At 42.7% G+C, this 22010-nt stretch overlaps 1 protein-coding gene across 2 annotated transcripts in view; it reads left to right on the top strand.

Annotated features, from left to right (window-relative positions):
* Window positions 1-21385, top strand: part of HGD (homogentisate 1,2-dioxygenase) — a 61729-nt gene extending 40344 nt beyond the window's left edge. For both annotated transcript variants that reach the window (XM_055435623.2, XM_088837368.1), the window contains exons 5-14: window positions 806-865; window positions 3368-3459; window positions 4883-4917; window positions 5744-5823; window positions 6376-6475; window positions 8531-8655; window positions 10453-10557; window positions 12859-12985; window positions 17990-18171; window positions 20793-21385. In XM_055435623.2, coding sequence (XP_055291598.2) covers window positions 806-865; window positions 3368-3459; window positions 4883-4917; window positions 5744-5823; window positions 6376-6475; window positions 8531-8655; window positions 10453-10557; window positions 12859-12985; window positions 17990-18171; window positions 20793-20951 — 1065 coding nt within the window. In that variant the 3' untranslated portion in view covers window positions 20952-21385. The remainder of the gene's footprint in view (window positions 1-805; window positions 866-3367; window positions 3460-4882; window positions 4918-5743; window positions 5824-6375; window positions 6476-8530; window positions 8656-10452; window positions 10558-12858; window positions 12986-17989; window positions 18172-20792) is intronic.
* Window positions 21386-22010: the final 625 nt, after the last annotated feature.

Below are 22010 nucleotides of genomic sequence, written 5' to 3'. Positions count from 1 at the left end.
GGGGTGCAGGTTCCTCCCTGAGATGTCCTGAGGCTGCTGGGTCTATCAGCTGCCAACCTGCCTGGGTCAGGCCTGCTACCAAGTTGATTAATAAGTGCTGGGCTAATACTTCTAGTAGAGCTCAGACCTGCTGATTTTATTTCCCACTTGCTTAGATCTTTTCATTATTAAATTAAAGGTTGTTGTGATTTAAACTGAACGGTCAGGCAGCCTGGGGACAAGCACAGGTTTTGGTGAAGAAACTGAACCTGGTATTGCACTTACTAAAGGCAATCTCAATTTTTTCTTTCTCTCAAAGAAATAATTCAAAACTCCAAGGGCTGGAAGTAAGAACTAGAACCTTCCCCTGCAGTGTCAGGAGCCCACATAGTGAGGCTGCCACGCCAGGAAAGGGAGCTGATTATAAATAGCACAAAGAGCAGCATCAGTCAAAACTCACTGATGTGCCTGAGCAAAATGTTAAAAGAAATAGCTTCTGAAATAGGAAGCAATGATTTTTTTATATATTTTTGTAATTTAACATGCTAAGGAATGAAGACAGTATGTATACATGTAGGTTAAACATTGTCACACACACACATACATTCTCTCTCACACACATCCACCCACCCTGCATACCCACACAGGACCCAACTGAGCCCCTTTAAGGAAATGATGGATAATTATTAAATTGAAAATAGCAAAATCACAAGTCGTCAGAGCCTCACAGAGGGAGCAGCTGTCCTTTTTATGCGATTTATTTAGAAAGTCTGTGGTTTCCCCTTTGGAAATAACTTTCCTGTATGTGTGTGGTTTTTTCCCCCAGCTGCGATGGAAACCATTTGAGATTCCAAAAGCCTCTCAGAAGAAAGTGGACTTCGTGAACGTAAGTCAATACTATCCACGCCTGCCCCTCACTCTCTTCTCTCCCTTGGTGGGAGATACAGCCACTTTCAGGCTGGATGCCAAGCAGAAGCAGCCTTGGAGGCAGGCAGCAGACAGAGCACCACCTGCTTCTGCCTTCCAGGCTGGCCAAGGGATGTCTTACTTATCAGCACCATATGGCCCCTGACACCAAAGGGCACTTGTGAGCTATTTACAACATCTCCAAACAGCCAGTGGAAATTGAGCATTTACCGACTTCAGGTTTCTTTGTTTTTAGCTAGAACAGGGGTTCTAAGCCTTTTTGTTTCAGGGACTCCTTTGATAGTCTGGAAGCCTGTGTTTTTAAATGCATAAAATAAATTACATAAAATTACAAAGTAGCCAATTATATTGAAATACAATGATAAAAATATTCAAATAACAAATTTGGCTTGCTTTAGAGTAATATATACAGAGAAGGCAATGGCAAGCCACTCCAGTACTCTTGCCTGGAAAATCCCATGGACGGAGGAGCCTGATGGGCTGCAGTCCATGGGGTCGCTACTAGTCGGACACGGCTGAGCGACTTCACTTTCACTTTTCACTTTCATTCATTGGAGAAGGAAATGGCAACCCACTCCGGTGTTCTCGCCTGGAGAATCCCAGGGATGGCGGAGCCTGGTAGGCTGCCGTCTATGGGGTCGCATAGAGTTGGACACGACTGAAGCGACTTAGCAGCAGCAGCAGAGTAATATATATGCTGCCTTTTTAATGCACTAAATCACAAAATCTATGAAAAGATCTAATAACTATGGTTATTAAATGTATGAACATAAATGACATTTTGAGATATCTGAAACAACTATACTGTTACAGGCACTTCTAAAACCACTAGGGTTTGTTGCTTACATTCATTCACATTAATTCAAGGAAATGATAAATTTCAGTCAGAGGTTAGAGAAATACATATATCATTTTTTTTTTCTCATCCAAGGTCATGAACTCTCCAAAATGGATCCCTAGATTAGAATAGCATCGACTCAGGGTGGCAGCTTCAGATAGCACAATGATGATTAGAAGTTCTGCTTGGTGGTGACAGATGCTGGGAGTATTGGAATATCTGTGCTCAGAGAAAGCATATGTAGGGGAAAGGCCAGGAGCTATAAGGAGGTGGGGCTCAAAGAAGGCGGGGGAGGGTTCTGCAGACCAACCTCAGTCCATGGCTTACTTAGGGAAGAGTCCAGGTATGCAGCCTTAAGCCAAACTGTTTGTAACCTATTAAATTCTTTATCCATATTAAATGCTCCAAGCCCTGTGCAAGACTCATCTAAATAGGCCCCAAACTTGCAAAATGAGTTAAAATACCAAAAGAAAACCCTCACCCTCGGTGAATTACGGATATCTGGAGAGCAGAGCTCCCTCCTTTCAGAAAGGCCCATGTGTTAAGGTCTTTAGGACTGTGAGTTAGTAGCAGAGAGGATTACAATTGGTCAGAATACTTTCCTCTACCCTCTTCTGGAAAGATTAGGGCTGACCCTATTTGTAAGCAGACAGCTAGCTGCCCACATAGTGATGTGTTATCTGAGGATCATTCATTGGGCCCTAATGCCACAACCTTCCTCCCCAAGATTCCTAGATGCCTGATTTTACCTCCAAAGGAAACTCTACTTCCGGGTGATCTTAAGCACTACACTGATTAAACGTCAAGTAATGTCCAAAATCACTGCAGATGCTGATTGCAGCCATGAAATTAAAAGACACTTGCTCCTTGGAAGGAAAGTTATGACCCACCTAGATAGCATATTAAAAAGCAGAGACATTACTTTGCCAACAAAGGTCTGTCTAGTCAAGGCTATGGTTTTTCCCGTGGTCATGTATGGATGTGAGAGTTGGACTGTGAAGAAAGCTGATTGCCGAAGAATTGATGCTTTTGAACTGTGGTGCTGGAGAAGACTCTTGAGAGTCCCTTGGACTGCAAGGAGATCCAACCAGTCCATTCTAAAGGAGATTAATCCTGGGTGTTCATTGGAAGGACTGATGCTAAAGCTGAAACTCCAATACTTTGGCCACCTCATGCGACAAGCTGACTCACTGGAAAAGACTCTGATGCTGGGAAGGATTGGGGGCGGGAGGAGACGGGGACGACAGAGAATGAGATGGCTGGATGGCATCACCGACTCGATGGACATGAGTTTGAGTGAACTCTGGGGGTTGGTGATGGACAGGGAGGCCTGGCGTGCTGTGATTCATGGGGTTGCAAAGAGTCGGACACGACTGAGCGACTGAACAGACTGAATGAATGAATTGATGTTCTCTAAGGTCAATTCTGATGGAGCCATTAAGACAATCCAGATCTAGGGCCATGCCTAGCAATGAGGGTGGGCCGCCATCTATAAAACATAAGTCAATCAATTCCAGGCCTGGTCCCAAAGGGAAGACCCTAGTAGAACTTGCCTCTGATTCTCTGGGACCTAGGGGAGGGCTGGCTGCATTCACCTTTCCCTCTTGTGCGGGTCTCTCCCAGGGCCTGCACACCTTGTGTGGAGCTGGAGACATCAGATCAAACAATGGGCTTGCTGTGCACATTTTCCTCTGTAACACCTCCATGGGGAATAGGTAAGTGGCTCAGACCTACAGCAGGTCAGCCCCCTTCCCTAAGAGCTGCTGCCCAGAGGGTGAAGGCTGGGTGGTTGTTTTTGTTATTGCTTTTTTCTTTTAACCCCAGAGCAATCTTAATATACATTTAAAAATAATGACAATAAGTGAGCATTTCTATCTTGACTGACTCCTGTGACAGAAATAAGAATGTCCTGTGCATGTATGCTAAGTTGCTTTAGTCGTGTCTGACTCTTTGCAACTCCATGGACTGTCGCCTGCCAGGCTCCTCTGTCCACGGGATTCTTCCAGGCAAGAATACTGGAGTTGATTGCCATTTCCTCCTCCAGGGGATCTTCCCAACCCAGGGATCGAAACTGTGTCTTATGTTTCTTTCACTGGCAGGGGGTGGGGGTGTGGTGTGGTGGGTTCTGTACCACTAGCACCACCTGGGAAGCAAGAATGTCACGTAACAATGCAAGCAGAGAAGGAATAATGGGGCACTGAAAGCTGGAGTAGTCCAGGAAGCATCTAGACTTTAACCAGGTTTGAGTCAGAAGATCCTTACCTTTTCTAAGGTTCCCCAGGGCTGTTCTTGAGTCCTAAGTGGTACTACCTGAGCAGCCATTAGGACTACCTGTTGGTGGCAGGTCAAACTGACAGACTAATAACTGTGTAAGCTTAAAGATCCTGAATAGGAGAACTTACATGTTAGATATTTTTTTTCAATCAGAAAAACTTATGTATAAAACGTATTTTTCCTGTTTCTTTGGGAAGCAGAGTATCATAACAGTTTTGCTCACTACCTCTGGAACCATACCACTGTGTTCAAAGCCCAGTCCATTCTTCCTGGCTGAGCAAACTTGGACAAGTAATTTAACTTCTCTGAGCCATGAGTCAGGGCCAAGATCATGGCCCTATGACAAGACACTAGAGATGTTTAATGTGATATAAGGCACCTCGTCTCTCTCTCTCTCTACTTGAGCTATTAAATACATTAGCCTTCATTCACTTCCTTTTACCTTCCATCCACTCTCCTGCCTCAGAGCAGCCTTCTGCCTGGAATGTTCTCCTATATCACTCCCATCCCCAAGTCCTTGCCTAGATGATTTCTTTAGATCCCAAGTCAAACATCCCCTCTTCAGGAAAACCTTGGCTGCTGCCTCAGACTGGATCAGGTTCTTTATTTCTTCAGTTCCCTGAACTTGACTTTCATGGTGCCATTACAGTTTATGAGATGGTTCCGTAATTGTTGGATTGCAGTCTGACTTTCTACTAGACTCTAAGGCTCCATGAAGGCAGAGATGAGGTCATTTTGCTCATCATTTTATGCCTACACTAAGCCTGGCACAGCCTATCTACTGAGCAATAATTTGTGCAGTGAATTAATTTGTCTGGACATTGTTAAAATAGAAAATCATAGGAATTATTCTATATGTTTCAGATGTTTTTACAATTCGGATGGAGACCTCTTGATTGGTGAGTTTTAAAGACTTCAGACCCTTTCATTGGTAATTGGTCCCTAGTTATAAGCTGCTTTTTAATTGTATACATATTACTTTCCTTTCAATCTGTCTTATTTAATGTAGTCTACAACTGAGGAATTGGTGGTCTAGAAAAGATTCCTTGTACCTTCAAGCCCCTACCCTATTTCCTGGTCTCCCTGTCTTTACTCATTTCTTATGAGACTTTCTGATCTGCAAGCTCTGGGCAATTTAAAAGAAATACAGGGTAAAATCAACATGTGATTAACTTATTGAGATAACTCTATTTGCCTTCAAACTTACCCAAATAAAGATCATCTGTCATTGATATCTTCAATATAAATACAAATTTTCATGAAACCGTCAAGATGGAAAGTCTAGTAGGGATTTCTCTGGTCTCCTGATTCTTTTTTTTTTTTTTTCTGATTCATTTTGATGATCTTAGTACTGATATTTTGGAATGAACATTTTGATGTCAACCTTAGACATGCAAATGCCAGCTTCCTGCTGGAACTATCGGAGATGGGTCTGTTTCCATCCTATTTCTGCTGCCCTTTCTGGTCAAGCCACAGAACTGTGCAAAGACAAGCTCCTTATCTGGCAACCAAAAATAAGAAAAAAGCAGAGTCCATTTTTTCATTCATGCTCTTCTAGAAATAGCCAACTTAAGTTGTCACTTCTGACATTTCCCCCCATAAAACTCAATGAAGCACTTTTCATTTGGAATGAAAAAGCAAATGCCACCCTTAAGCCTTTCACTCTTCATGAAGTGGTTCTTACATGAAAAGAGTTATTCACTGCTGCCTTGTCTTTTATGTTAGTTCCCCAGAAAGGGAAACTTCTCATTTACACCGAGTTTGGCAAGATGCTTGTTCAGCCCAGTGAGATCTGCGTCATTCAGGTTGGTGATGTGTCCCCCTCTCCCCCTAGCTTCTCCCTAATTTGGGAGCAATCAGATGTTGCAGCTGCTGCTATTTCTAACTCTGGAATTTCTCTGTCATGTCTGGGCAATGGGGAGGGAGTTTGAGTTATACAGAAGGCTCCCTGTGTAGAAGAATTAAGCAGGCTTCTGTGCCTACTTTGTTTTAAAATAGCACACAATCACAAAGCAAAGAGCATTGTCAGTTCACTTTCCTAAATATTTATGCACACTCTGGATGATACTCTGGAGGGGACAGAAGGCAGTGAAGATGGATTTCTTTAAATGTTGGTGAAATAAGGGCACTGTTATCTCTGAACCCAGTGAGAGTGTAGGCTAGAATTGGTTTGGGTCACATATGTGATTGGAGGTTAACTTTTTTTAACTCATCTTTCAGCTGGTCACCTCTCCAGCATAGCTCAGCAGACTATAGAATTACTTGTGCGTGTGAGGTTGGCTGTAGCTCTCGGGCAGCTTCTTTATAACTATAGGTATGATTGGTGAGAGCACATCGGTGTCTACTTCCTGTTCCAGAGAGGAATGCGGTTCAGCATCGATGTCTTTGAGGAGACTAGAGGCTACATCCTGGAGGTTTATGGAGTCCACTTCGAGTTGCCTGACCTGGGACCGATTGGTAAATCTTCAATGCAGGCTTCTAAGCCTGACTTGAAATATAGAACACAAATAATTGCATGAAAGTTAAACATCCATCTCTCCTCCTTATCTCACTCAAACTACAACTTTCTTCTCTAGACAACTTCTTCTCCAGACCAAGTGTAGTTGGGAATTTCAGAACATATTAGAGTCCCCTGAGCAATCACAGACTTCTTATTTCAGGTCTCTAAGTTCAGGGGCTCCGAGTGGTATAGTTGACCCATTTGATGAGATGATAGCTTCATTAATTAGCTGCTCAGTGCACCAGTCCATCAGCTTGTCCCAGTTCCCATGTTGTGCTGAGGGTAATGACCAGAACCACATCAAGGATGGCACAAGCCTCTTCCCATCACATACATGCATAACAGAGAACAATCCAGCCCAACCCACAATAAATCTTTCTCTAGAATAGTATACAGACCATTGGAGAGCAAGACAATCTGTAATAGATTTCAGGTTATACAGTGTAAACCCTAGAGTATATAAAGTCTGGGTTTCTGTGAGTCAAGTTTCCAGGAACAGCTTCATAGCAATCATAAGATATGACTAATCCTTGATGGAAAGTTGAGGAGAAATAAAGAGGAAAGAGAGCAGTTTAAGAAAAGTGTACAAGTGGGAATGGATTTTGCGGATAGAAGAGAGATCATTTTCTTGTCAGTGGCTTGTGTGTAGACAATAAAGTGGGGAAAACCATAATAATGGCAGGGGCTATGTGGCTGTGGAAAGGGGAAATGGACTGAAAGAAAGACAGTCTATGGATGTCACATTCCTACTGAGCATCTTCTACAAAATCTATATACTTAAGACTCAAAAAGTGTGCCTCACTCAGTGCTGTAAAGGAGCTAGAAACCACAGCCTCCATGAGGCAAATTAAAATTTTCCAAAGTGAACCAAGGTCCCCCACCCCCAATTCTTCTGGCAAGCTGGAGGCAAAGAGAGCAGGATCTGAGAAGTGAAGGTGGTAGGAGGAGATGTTCTCAAACCATCTCTTGAGTGACAGGAGTGGTTGGGGAAATTGGCCCTTGGTTTCATCTTTGGCGTGTTTGCTGACGGTGGTGGCCACACCTCCCAGCTCTTCCCTTTCCTTGTCAACAGATTTTTTTAGAGCAAAACAGGGACAGGCCAGCATGTGCCTTCTGGTCACTCCCCTGGGGGAGCCAGATAGTCAGAGGACAGTGGGAGGCAGCCGAGAGGCAGCTGGAGCTGTGGTGGGCCGTCTGTCTCCATCCGCTCTTCCCACTTTGGTCTGGTTTCCTGCTGCTCCACAGCCAGCAGAGCCTCCAGGTGCCATGCCACATGTACCCTCTGGAAAATATATATAATTTACTAACCAGCTGGGGGCCTATTTTTTTTAACCCCAGGAACTAGAAATGATAAAACACTCCCTAGGTCTCTCCTCTCAGAGTTAAACTATGTTTTTGCACTTAGATTTTTCATTTCTGGTCTTCTGATTTATTTTCTTTCGCTGGAGGGAGCACTCACAAAACAAAGATGAGCAGGCAGGTCTCCCTCAGTGGCAGACAGATTTGTCAGACTGCAGAGCAGTGTTGCAGACGTGGATTGATTCTGAGTCCTGTCTAAGGAGTAGAGGCATGCCTGAGGCTACAGTGTGTAACCTTCTCCTTCTCAAGGACTGTCGTTGAGTTCCAGAGTTGTCAGAGTTTTATTAGGAAAAAAGGTCTAGTATTCTATCATATCTTCCCTTTTCCTCTTTTCTACTCTCTTCCTCTCTTCTCCTCCCGTCCCCTATAGTGATGAGGTAATGCATGGAAAATGTTTATAAACCATATTCACTCTACAACTTTAGGAGGTAATGCTGGTGATGATATTTTCAGGATTTCTTTTTTCTGATCAAATTTATTGAGTCCTCCTTAAAAGGTACCAGACTGGGATTCCAATGAGTCTTTCAACAAGGATAGCAAATTGTGGAGTGGCTTTTGACGTGGAAGAAAGCCCTTTCTCTTTGTGCAACAGTGGCATATTTCCTGTGTGATTTCAGAAGTGTCTAAAAGACTTTTGGATCATTATATTCTAGGAGCCAATGGCTTGGCCAATCCTCGTGATTTCTTGATACCTGTTGCCTGGTATGAAGATCGCCAAGTGCCAGGTGGTTACACTGTGATTAATAAATACCAGGGCAAGCTATTTGCTGCCAGACAGGTAAAGAAAGTGGCTTGACAGGTAGGGGAAGGAATGAATAATTATTAAGCACCTTCTGATTGCCAGGGCTTGTGTTAAGTATTTATATACATTATTTCATCTTTACTACATCACTAAGATACTACAATAAGGTACTATTTGCCCTGTTTGTAGTCATGAAAACAGTCCAGGTAGTGATAACTTACCAAATGTCACAGTAAATGACAGAATCAGCATTCAAACCCATATCTTTCTGATTCCAAAGGTCATGCTGTTTCTATTCATCAAGCAATAAAAAACCCCATAATACCTAGGTCTGTATAAATGGTGGGGGAACATAATAAACAGGCAGGGCAGCACGGCGTGAAAAGGAAAATTAATTAATAGCAGTTCATCTAAGACTTATATTTATCAATAGTCACCATATTTCAAATACAAGCAAGGACTGATAGAAAACAAGCAAAACTCAGTTAATTAGTTTGACTTGGTTGATAGCACCAGACTGCTAAACTCAGGAGATAAGCAAAGGCATTCTCTACAGCCATACCACCTGGAACATGACCAAGCTCAATTGATAAACAAAGGCATAGATAATAATAATTTTAAGATAATAATATAATATGTAATATACATTATTACTTAATTTATTGGATATATAATGTAGTAGAATAAAGTAACCATATAATAAAAATAATCCAAAGATCTATTTACCATTATTCATTTATTTTTGCCCATTTAACTTATTGCTCATATGTTGCTAAGGCATGTTATTTTCTTTGGACAGCAACTAGAAGATATGCTAACCAGCAGAGGCCAATGAGTTTGGCATTTAAAATTAACTTCTGAGGGTTAATTGCCATCCTCATTGATACATAGTCACCCTCATATTCTCTGGATTGGATTTCTTAAAATGTAGTTCAGAGACCATTTGCATCAGAAATTCTCAGGGTAGCTTGTTTAAAATGCAATCTAAGCCCGTGCTTAGATACTACTCCAGCCTGGCATAAATGATAACCTCTGGAAATTCAGTGTGGAAATCACATTCATTTAAAGCATATTCCCTGTATTGTATATGATGTACATTTGACAGAGAAGCACCATTCTAGAGGCGGCCAGCAGCTCCATGGATTTCCACTTTCTAAGTGAACTCTATGAAGGTTGTTCTCCCTTGTGTACCATGATCTGTGCCCTGGGAGACTGACCTCCATGGACTGTATCACCTGGACTCGCTAGCCTAACTACCTTCCTATGACAGAACACTGAAGTTCTCTTAGGGCAGACCCAAGAAGCATCACCTTAGGATTGCTCTGAAATCTCAAGTCCTTGGGGCTGGAACTCTTAGAGAACTCCTCACCATCCTCACTCACCAACCCAGGCACTAAATCTACCAGACACTCCTTTGAGCAGTAGTTAACCTGGACAGCAGTCGCAGTGCCTGCCCTCAGCACCGGGAACCCAGACAGTGGCCCAGATTGTCAAAGAATTGCTGGCATCCACAGATTCTCACCATTGCATGAATATTGTTGAAAAGGCACTACTTGGCTGTGCTTCTGCTGCACATGTGATCAGAGGCAGCTGTAGCTTAGGTACTGGAAGAATAGGGTCAGTGGCTTAGGGAGGACAGTTTGGGAGAAAGTGAAGCAACCATAAGAGATGATTCAGGGTGGTATTTCTGCCAAAGGATGCTGTTATTAAGTTATGCGAACAGAATCAAATCAAGAAAGAGACAGTAAAGCCAAGTACAAACTGAGGAATCATAGCTATAAAAGTATTATGTGCTAAAATCACCCTTTCCTGCTTTTTCTTTTTGTCGATCAGGATGTCTCCCCATTCAATGTTGTGGCTTGGCATGGGAATTATACCCCCTACAAGTACAACTTGGAGAACTTTATGGTCATCAATTCAGTGGCCTTTGACCATGCAGTAAGTCTGGCCCATGAAGGAACCCTGGGGAGAGGGTACCTTTAGGTTGGAGAGGTCCACAGTAGACACCTGGTGTTCACAGATTTAACTTTTCCAGTGTTGCCTTGGAAGCCCGAGACTTAAGTCATTTGTCATTGTGTTGACAGGAACTTGAATCATCTGCTGCAAGGCTTCAGTGAAGGAGTGAAAAACCTACCAGAGGGAGATCCAGACTAGACACTTAGCATTCACCCTGCCACACAGCTCAGTTCTCTACAGGGTATTCACAGTCTTTCCTTCATGGCTAAGAACACGATTACTCCCTAGACAATGTATACCAATAAGAAAACCAACTGCTAATATCAGCGATAGAGTAATGAGATAGGAAAATTCCTGAATTTGGAAATTTCTCTGTCCTGCTCATAAATACCAAAAGTCTGCCTGCCCACTTCAGAGCTTCCCCTCTTGGCTCTTTTTAGCTGAGATGGGACTGACAGTTCCCTTCTGAAGTTACTCGTAACACTCAGTGCTTGAATTTAAACCAAAGAAATTCTAGAGTATGAACTCAGTCATATTTTTCACTCAATCAGGGACTGCAAATAGGTCCCCAGTCTACACTGCAGGCCCCCAAGGATCCACTTTCATGATAAAGTGCTGGTTCTGAGATCCTGGGGGGAAGTTCACTTTGTGTAATAGATTAACTTAACGCACAAACTGGAGGGACAATTAGAGCAGAAGTCAAAGAACCAAAGACAGAAAGATTACTCTAAGCCAGTTCAGCTTACCTCCGGGGCTCAAAACTACCTTCCTGAAGAGCAGCAACTCGATAAAACCAAGAGACAAGAAAATAAGGCATCATGCCCAAAGCAGCAAAAAAAGGATCCTGAGACACTGAAAGAGCTTTTTTTGAGCCTCACTGCCTTTTAACAGTTTCAGATCATTTCTCATGACAGATGAAGAAGTATTCACTCTTTCAGCATTAAGGGTTTCTTGACTTGCATTTACACAGACAGTCTCCTTTGTACTGCGGCTATAGTCATGTTCCCAAAATTCAGACCTGATCTTTCTAACGCTACATTAGAAACGTTTGCAGGCTCCCTGTGGTTTAGGATTAAGTCTGAGCTTTGAAGCGTGGTATCCTATCCTCTTGACCATCTGGCCCTGGACTTATTTCCCAGGACCACCTCTGCCCCTCTCCCTCCTGCCAATACACTCTGGGCTTTAGTTTTCTTGCTTCTTAACAAAATCTCTGTGCATTTTGATGTCTTTCCAGTTTTCTATGCTTAAAATGCCTTTTTGCCTTTTCCTTCCTTTCCTTCCCTTCCTTTTCTTTTTTCCTACCTTCCTCCTTCCCTCCCTTCCTTATTCCCTCTCTTTTTCTTTCTTTCTGCATTCATTCTTCAGGACCCACCTCAGATATCACCTCCTTTGTGAAGCCTTCCCTGATCTTCTCAGGAAGAGATAAGCACTCTGAACCCCTTTGGCTCTCTATTTACAAAGACAGATTGCCCTTGGCACCTTGCTGTGATTCTTCAGACACTTGTTTCATTGCTTTTTCTGTCCCCTTTACACACACTCCCCGCCACCACCAATGGTGCTGAAGGGCCAGGAATAGAGTTCAGTCATCTTTGAATCCCCAACCCTCACATGACATCAGAAAGCAGACCTGATCACACTGATTACCATTAAATTTGAATCTCAATCTTTCCACTGAAAGAGTCTAACGTTCTTTACAAATCATAATATTGTCCCCCAACCTATTCCCCTCTATACTACCACCACCCAGATGAGTGATGCATTAATATTTTAGGCCGAGAGTCAAACAATGATAAAAAGTCATGAGGATACCATCTGGAATCTCAGTGATTCCTCCAAAGAGATGCATATCCTACATCGATCCCAACACTCAGATATTATTTTATTTCTATTTCCACCTCACTCTGAGCTTCCCTTTTGCCAGGAGCTCCCTGCAGCACATGCCAGCTCCAGTCACTCTGACCTGAGATTGGGAGGCAGGCACTGCTGGTTCTCAGACCCACAGGGTAGTACTTACATGAAATGGGGGCTCAGCAGGGTGAAAAAGCTGCTCAGAATCCCCTTAGCTGCTGTTAATTCATTTTGCTTCAAGCACAGCAAGAGGGGAAAGTCAGATGAGTGATTAATGCACTTCTATGACAAGCCCAGACTTCGTAGCCTGGCCTGAAGTTTGATCAGAAATTACAGTGTCACTCGAAAACCCCTTCAGCATGGGGGATGTGTGTCATTGTTGGTCACCTCCCCTTTCATCGTGTCTTCAGGCTCTCCTTGTCCTTCCTTTCCCAGGACCCATCCATTTTCACGGTATTGACTGCTAAGTCTGTACGCCCTGGAGTGGCCATCGCTGATTTTGTCATCTTCCCACCTCGGTGGGGGGTTGCTGATAAGACCTTCAGGCCTCCTTATTACCACAGTAAGTCATTTGCCAAGATACATTTGGGGAAAAAAAGAGAGAGAGACAGCCGAGTGGTCAACATGACCCCTGGGGAATACTGCTAGAGGTATTTCTAGAGGCAGGATGTCCTGCCCTGGCTGCAGTTCAGAATCCTGCCTCCCAAGGCCCAGTGCTGCTCCCTAGACTGTTAGCTTCTTAAACCTCACAACTGGCATCAAGTTGTTAGTGGCATGTTGACCCTGAGGAGTAAACCCTGTGTAATGCCTACAGCCCAGTTCCTCTGGCCCCGAAGAGAGGCACAAAGGCTGGTAAAGCTTGAAGCAAAACAGTTCTTTACATTTCAGGTGTAAAGGGAAGAGGATCTATGGGCTGTTGTTGCTTAGTTGTTTTGAGAAAGTTCATTATCTAAGTTTGGCTCAAGAACCAATAAAGTGTGCCTTCTCCAATGGCTTTGGAAGGGAAAAGCAGATTACAGTCCATACCAGGGGACGGATCCTATTCTAAAATCTGTTTCTGCAAAGCAGTTGTCTAGACAGAACTTGTCAAATCTATTGTTTTAATTTTATTAATATTATTTTTATTTGGTGAAAAGTGAAAGTGTTATTCTCTAAGTCATGTCTGACTCTTTGCAACCCCGTGGACTGTAGCCCACCAGGCTCTTCTGTCCATGGAATTCTCCAGGCAAGAATACTGGAATGGGTAGCCATTCCGTTCTTCAGGGGATCTTCCTGACCCAGGGATTGAACCCAGGTCTCCTGCATTACAGGTAGATTCTTTACTGGCTGAGCCAGCAGGGAAGTTAAAAAGTATTGACCCTTTCTTTATGACTCTGTAATAAGTTCTTCAAAAGTATTAACACATTTAATTCTTATAACTGTTGTGAGAGATAGGTATCATTATCCTTTCTTTTTTTTAAAAAAAAAAAAAAGATGTAACTGAGCTGTGAAGGATCAAGGCCTCACAGCTAGTTAAGTGGTGGAGTCAGTGAAGAACCAGTGAAGTACTGGACATGAAGACAGTCTGATGCCGGAGCAGACAGTCATGGGTGTTAATCGATGTCCCTAGCACAGTGCCCAGTGCATGATATGCATCCAATAAATATTTATTTAGTAAGTGAATGCGTTACCAAAAATGAATAAGGCACCTCACCGAGTACTTAATGAAGGTGGTATTTTTAATTGTGCAGTAGCTAGCTATCAATTCAACCTAAATGTCAACGCACAATTTTCCTTCCTGGAGATTGCACTTTTGTACACAGAGTTCTGGAAAGACTCTGGGGTGCATTTCAGCTGTAACATTCTTTTTTTTAAAAGCCCCTTTCTTTAGTTAACCTCAGCACTTTCTGTCTCTCTGAGGCTTTTCACTACATGTGCCCAGGTGCAGCAGGGCTTTGACCAAAATGAGCAATGTAGGTGTTTGCAGAGTGTGGAGGACAAAGGCCTTCAGAATGGAAGAAGGTCACTTCATGGTCAAATGTCAGCATCGCCTTTTTCAGGTGACATCAGCTGAAAAGGAAGCAATTGGTTTAACGCTTCAAAGACACCAGATACTTTGTGAATAGAGATATAACAAATTTTGTCCTTTCTGAGAAATATCAAGCCCATCACATGTCCTAACTGTTCTCCTCCTAGAAGTTAGTCCCCTAGAGGACCTGTTGTCAAGGCGAGAGGCTTAGTCTGGATTATAGTCTGACCCTCACATACTAATCCTTGGTACTTCCCTATTTCACATAGTTCTGTATGGAGGGTGTTGTATGTGCCAGAGGCACTGGTTTTCAAGTTTTAACATATGTCAGTGTCACCTGGAGAGTTAAAATATAGATTCCTTGGACCCACCCTCAGAATATCCAATGTAGGGCCTGAGAATCTGTGGGTTGTTTTTTCTTTTTTAAATTGGAGTATAATTGCTTTCCCATGTTGTGTTAGTTTCTGCTGTACAATGAGGTGAATCAGCTAGAATCTATCCCCTCCCTCCTGGACCTCCCTCCATGAGAATTTGTATTTGTAACAAATTCCTGAGTGATGTTAATGCAGCTGTTCCAGGAACCACACTTTGAGAGCATTGCTGCTGCTGCTAAGTCACTTCAGTCGTGTCTGACTCTGTGTGACCCCATAGACGGAAGCCCACCAGGCTCCCCCGTCCTTGGGATTCTCCAGGCAAGAACACTGGAGTGGGTTGCCATTTCCTTCTCCAATGTGTGAAAGTGAAAAGTGAAAGTGAAGTCGCTCAGTCGTGTCCAACCCTTAGCGACCCCAGGGACTGCAGCCTACCAGGCTCCTCCATCCATGGGATTTTCTAGGCAAGAGTACTTAGGGGATATAAAAATCACTTATTAGTAGAATGCCTTTTAAAAAAATTCCCACTATCAGAGAGTTGAATTAGTTGGTGTTGAGGTGGAACCTCAGATTCTGCATTTTGAACTGGCAAGTCAAGGGTTCTGATGCCAGAGCTCTACAGAACACGCGCTGAGCTATGCTGGCCTGGGGCTTGTCTTCCCCATCCAGGTTCCCTACTCTGCTACAGCACTCAACCCACTGCGTGATTTTAGTTTGTAATTCAGGCTGCCTGAAACAAGTGACCTCATGAAATGCCTCTTATAACTTTTCTTTTAAAGAACTCTGAAATAAATTTGGCTCAGGAGAGACGGATCTCAGAAAGGCTTGATTTCTAACTCAGGGTTCTGTGGTTTTTCCAAGTTGGAAAAACCACAGAACCCTGAGTTAGAAATTATTTTTTACCAGAGACATTAAAAATAATGCTTTAGCAATAATCGAAATCTTTGCTACTTTGATGTGACTTTACAGCAGTGGAGAATGATTTCTGTAGAAATATTGCCTCCAGTCATCTTAATGTACCTTAGTCGACTGGATTCAGCATTAATCAAAAAGGCAAGGTCTACCTTCCCACTGTCCTTTGAAATATAGAAAATGATGTAGAAATGTCATCACCAACTCATTGCTACCTAAATTCATATTCAGATCAAAGCTGAATTCAGTCTTGCTCTCTTCTTAAAATTAAGCCTTGAAGGTGACCCTGACGACACATACTAGATGGAGAAGTATGCCAGAATATTAAGTCATGAGCAGAACTGCTTTTAAAATCTAGACACTGTATGCTTACAGTGACTTTCCCCCTCTGTTTCTGCTTCATGGAGAGACAAGTAGTGCTATAATCTGGGTCTTGCGTTTCCTTCAGGGGCCTGCAGCAACATTTTGGGTTCTGGGCAAAATGGGTACAACTGTTTGGGCAGTCCCACAAGGAAGAGAAGGGGACAACAGGATGAGATGGTTGGATGGCATCACCCACTCGATGGACAGGAGTTTGAGCAAGCTCCAGGAGTTGGTGATAGACAGGGAAGCCTGGTGTGCTGCAATCCATGGGGTCACAAAGAGTCAGACATGACTGAGCGACTGAACTGACTGACAAGTATTTTGGCACTTGGCTATATTCACATGTAGGGAAGAAGAGTGGAGTATTTATCATGTCAAAAGTTTAGCTTTGCAAGGTTTGCCAGTGCCATCCTTATCTCTCTACTCTATGATTCGCAGTGTCAGCACTGTCATAGAACTGACTGTGACTATGAGGAACATTAAAGAGGCTGCTTCTTACTCATTTCTATCACAGTACTTAGCACAGTGTCCATATATGCTGGTTGGATGGGTAGGCAGATGGATAGGGAGGGGAATGGACAGATGAATGGATGGATGCATAGATAGGTATATGTTTTCAAGATGTTGTACTTCTTTAATTCTTGCTCTAAATAAAAAGCTTTGTGTAAACAGAAATGTAAGATAGAACGAATGGGAACATGGTGATTTTTGTCAAATTTTATTGATTCCAGGAGGCACAGCTAGGACCAATATATTCAACTTACATGAAAGCAAATTTCCAATTGACTTGGGAGAACTTTCTAATACCCAGAGTCTTCAGTAATATGGTAGGTTCCTTTGTTGAATAGAGCACTTCAATTCACAGGAGGTATGCAGGTAATTTGTCAGGAATGATATGCAGATTATTTCTGTATTGAGTAGAAGTAGGGAATCCCTTGGGCTTCCCTGGTGGCCCAGATGGTAAAGAATCTGCCTGCAATGCAGGAGACCTGAGTTTGATCCCTGGGTTGGGAGGATACCCTGGAGAAGGGAATGGATACTCACTCCAGTATTCTTGCCTGGAGAATTCCATGGTCAGAGGAGCCTGGCAGGCTACAGTCCATGGAATCACAAAGAGTTGAACATGAATGAGCGACTAACACTTTCACTTTTTTTTCAGGGATCCCTTCCAGTATTAAGATTTTCAGGTTCTATGAAGAGAATGTCAGTGGAAAAGGAATGAATCTAAGAAGCATTTTGGAAAATGAAAGAATAAGATGATATTAGATTCAGATACAGAAGATATTTGTTAGAATATATAGTATTTATGGATTAGATGTATAGATAAAAAGATTTTTTCACACACATTATTATTTGATAATGGACTCCAAGTCCATTATCACATCCAGGTCCATATATCACATTTCCATCAATATATATACACACAAACATACACACACACACACACCCTGCTTTAATTTTCTAATATGTAACCAGAAATATGGTGATGCCCTGTACTACTGTGAGGTTATTTGGGAAGGAATTTAGATCTGGGAAAGTGAATAATTTTTATATGGGGCTTGTAAGCCTAGATGATGGACTACATTCACTCTATCACAATTTGCATGTTGGTTATTATTAAAATTCTTGTTTGGGCCCTGCTTTTCTTTAGATCTAGCATAAGTTCGTTCAGGCAGTGGAACCTAAGACCTCTGTTAATCTACATAGCCATGGAGTAGAGCTTTGCATACCAAGAGTTCCACACTAATGAATGTTTTGTGGTTGTTTTCCTGTCTGTCTATGTTCTTTATTATTTCCATGAAATTTTATGATTCTCCTCTCTTCTTGACATTCTGTGGAAATAATGTTTGAGAAGTCTTGGTGTTTGGGGTCCTTGCCTTGGATAATAAAAATACTGTTTCAATCTTCCCAGGGAACTGCATGAGTGAATTCATGGGACTCATCAAAGGTCACTATGAGGCAAAGCGAGGTGGATTCCTGCCAGGGGGAGGCAGTCTGCACAGCCCAATGACTCCCCATGGGCCTGATGCCGACTGCTTTGAAAAGGCCAGCAAAGCCAAGCTGGCACCTGAGAGGATTGCTGATGGCACCATGGTAAGCAAGTTAGATATGAGGCTTTGGTGGCCTCTGAGATCCCCAGCCTTGTTGAAAGGAATGGCTATTTTTTATTTCTCCAAAGTCACAGAGGAGAAGTCTGGAGAGGAGAGTGTCTGTATGTATGTTCCCACCTGTGTATGCACACACCCTTGTGTGTATACTAGATGCCTGATGTGTTAGGGTAAAAAGAGGTTTGTACTTGGAGTCAGGTCTAGGTTTGAATTCTAGCTCTTGGTTCCTGTGTGACCTTGAGGAATTTACGTAACTTCTCTGTGCTTCGTTTTCTCCATCTGTAGAAAAGGTAGGGCATGCAGAGCAACTGGTGGCTGTGATTTAACCCTGCTGACTGCACCACACTGTTCAGACAAAAGGGTGGAAATTATTAATACTGTGTCAGGAGTTTTCTCTTATCTTATGGGGCCTTGTATATATGTGTGTGTGTATATATATATATTCTGTCTCATAGTCATCTCCTGCTTTTTGAAGTCATCCCCCAGGACCACAGCAGCAGGGTTTGCAGGATGTCACTTTTAGCTGGTTTCTCAAGCCTAGGAGAGTCAGGAAGCACTTGCCTGACTATAGTCAGGGCTTGTGAGCAGTATTTCTCTCATTTTCTTTTGCTCTCCTTTGGCAAGGGATGAAACTGATGGGATTTATAAGCTATTTTGTATTCCTCCTGTGTCACGCTGTAAACATTGAAACTGAACACAATTGCAGTTGGCTGCGGTACTTGATTTCATTTTATTTTTGCATTCTTAGAGGTAGAGTTTATGAACCACAAGGAGTAATTTTATGCGACATCATGTGCAAACTTGCTTTACATTTTTAAACCAATGCCTTCAATGTTACCTGACTTTAAAATCAATAGCACAGACCGGCCTGACTCCATGCCCAGCTTGCAAACTACCTAAGCAGAGAGCTTATCTGCCCCTCTACCCAACACAACGCAGATTGCTTTCAGTCCCAAATCAAGGACCAGAGTCGATGAAGCTTATCTTCAGGGGCAGGGTGTGAGTCCCATCTGCCAGACCTCAGCTCCATTTCCCCTTGCAAGGGCCTCGGTAGTTTCTGTAGAACACTTTCATCTCTGTGCGAGAGCTCTATGAGATATTCATCATCTTAAGCTGCTGCTGCTGCTGCTAAGTCACTTCAGTCGTGTCCGACTCTGTGTGACCCCATAGACGGAAGCCCACCAGGCTCCCCGTCCCTGGGATTCTCCAGGCAAGAACACTGGAGTGGGTTGCCATTTCCATCTTAAGCTACTACCTCCAAAAGTTCCTGAAGGTACACAGGCTATCCCAGAGTTACCACTTAGCAACCTTGAATGCCCAACCTGGCTTTGGATAATGTTACCAGGGAGCAGTGTTCTGCAACAGTGAAGCACAGGACAGGGCTGTTTTTACGAGGAGCAAGACTTTGGGTCTCCCTCCTCTCCCATTATGTAATTTGGATCCAGGCTCATGCATATGCCTTATCCTTATACTACTTTGGAATAAATTAACTTTATAATACTGCCTTCATAGCTCAGCTGGGATGGGGCTTTGTTAGTCCAGTCAGACAGGAAGTCTCCTAAGAAGCAGCTAGCAAAGAGACAACAATAATGATGTCCATGATAATGATCTTTATATCTGAATAGTGCTTTATAACATGCCCTATACCTCCATATGATCTTATCTGGTCCTCATATCAAGCTTGTCATGGGAAGTCAAGAGGGACCATCATCTCTATCATTTTAGACAAAAAGAAGTTAACATATATTAGAATATATGCCAGACATTAACAGGGGTTCTCTGAGTTGTGGCACAAAGAGAATTTTTATCTTCCTTTTGTCTGTCTATATTTTTCGAATTTCCAACAATATGAGTACATAAGAATTGTAGTTTGTTTTTTTTTTAAAGCCATAGTTGGTCAGAAAATCAGTGAAGCTGGAATGTCAAGGATGTACAGGGCACTTGCATATTCTTTCTGTTGCAGACAAAACCTGCCTGAACATAGGACTCCCACAATTCAGAACCTTCTGGGACAGGGCTTTTAAAAGTGCGACAGCCATTCCTGCTCCCTTCTTCCTGCTTCCTCATCCTCTCTTTTCCTTCTTTTCCCTTCTCTAGCCTATCTCTTGGTCAGAGTCCTGCAAAGGAAAGACTCAAATCCCAAATCTGCAACTTCTTAGTACTATCACCTTAGACAGTCACTTCCCAGCTCTGAACCCTACTTTCCTCTCTGTTAAATGGGAATTATGTTCTCCCTCACATGGACATAGCCAAAGTAATGGCCCCTGAAAAGAATAATCCCTGGACTCTCCCGCCTCTGCCCTTGGATCTAGCAAATTTAGCTGCATGGTGCTACAAGAACAATGTGATGCTTATGTGCCCAACTCCAGCTTAGTAAGAATAAAACTTGAGCATCAGAGAAGCTGAGGATTTCACACAAGCTATTACCCACCTGTAAGTAGTAGAGTCAGAACCCAAGGCTTGAGTATTTTCTCCTTACTGTGCAAGCACATGTGATTTTATTACTCAAAGAGTCTAGCTACCCATATCTTCTCTCTTGACATCTAGTCAAACATGTTTTATTATCCTCCTCACTTCCTTTCTTGTCTCCATCCGCATTCCCTACAGGCATTTATGTTTGAGTCTTCTCTAAATATGGCCGTCACCAAGTGGGGGCTGAAGACCTCTAACTGTCTGGATGAGAACTACTACAAATGCTGGGAACCTCTCAAGAGCCACTTCACCCCCAATACCAGGAACCCTGCAGAAACTGAGACCGGAGCATGATGCGGTAGTTGAGAATGCATTTGTGTGATTTCCTTCAGAATCTCATGCCCTTTGGCGGTATTCGGGGAGGGGGTTGGTTAAAATGGGAACTCATTTTTTCATAGACAAGGAACTTAAACATTTTTAGAAATGTATTAAGTTCTGTCAGCTTAATTACTCAATAAATACTTGCTGGTGTTCTGTGAAAGTGACAGTTGGTCATAATCAGGCATTGACCCTGGGGTGACCGGGAATGGGAGTCCATGAGATTGGACCAGGTGATTAGGTTCTCCTGGAGTGAGAAGACAGCCAAAAAACAGAAAGGAATGGGAAGTACTGTTTGTCACTACTTTGTAGTTTGAACACATTTCCCTCACTTTGTTGCCATAGTAGCAGTTTTGATATGCTGCCACCAAATTTTTATTTAACACTGCGTAATGAGAGTCAGCGATGTGTTGGGGCCTAGGAACTAGGGTTGCCAGATAAAATAAGGTATCCAGTTAAATGTGAATTTCAGAGAAATCACGAATAATTTTTAGTATATGTCCCATGCATTACTTGGGTATACCTATACTAAAAATTATTTGTAGTTTATGTGAAATTAAAATTTAACTCATATGCCTCTATTTTTTTTTTTTTTTTTGCCTCACTGCACAGCATGTGGGATCTCAGTTCCCTGACCAGGGATCAAACCCTCGCCTCCTGCACTAGAAAGACAGAGTCTTAACCACTGGACACCTAAGGAAGTCCCACACCTGTGTTTTTATTTACTAAATTTGTGAATCCTACGAGGATATGGGGTCAAGAGACAAGCATGGTCATTGCCCTTACAGAGATTACATTATAGACAGGGAGACAAAATACACAAACAAAATAATTGCAAATTGAGAAACATCCAAAGAAGAAAACAAATAGGAACTGAGATGGGAATGATGGGTGGGATGGGGACATCTTTCTTTAGGTCTTTGACGAAGTGACATTTAGCCAGACCTAAAGAATAGGACACCTAGGGCTTCCCTGATGGCTCAGACAGTAAAGAATCCACCTGAAATGTGGGAGACCTGGGTTTGATCCCTGGGT

This window comes from Moschus berezovskii, chromosome 1 (assembly GCF_049115385.1).
Source record: "Moschus berezovskii isolate FMDL1 chromosome 1, NW_MosBer_1.0, whole genome shotgun sequence".
Lineage (NCBI taxonomy): Eukaryota > Metazoa > Chordata > Mammalia > Artiodactyla > Moschidae > Moschus > Moschus berezovskii.
Note: the sequence above shows the minus strand (reverse complement) of the source record. Positions and strands in the feature narration are given on the sequence as shown.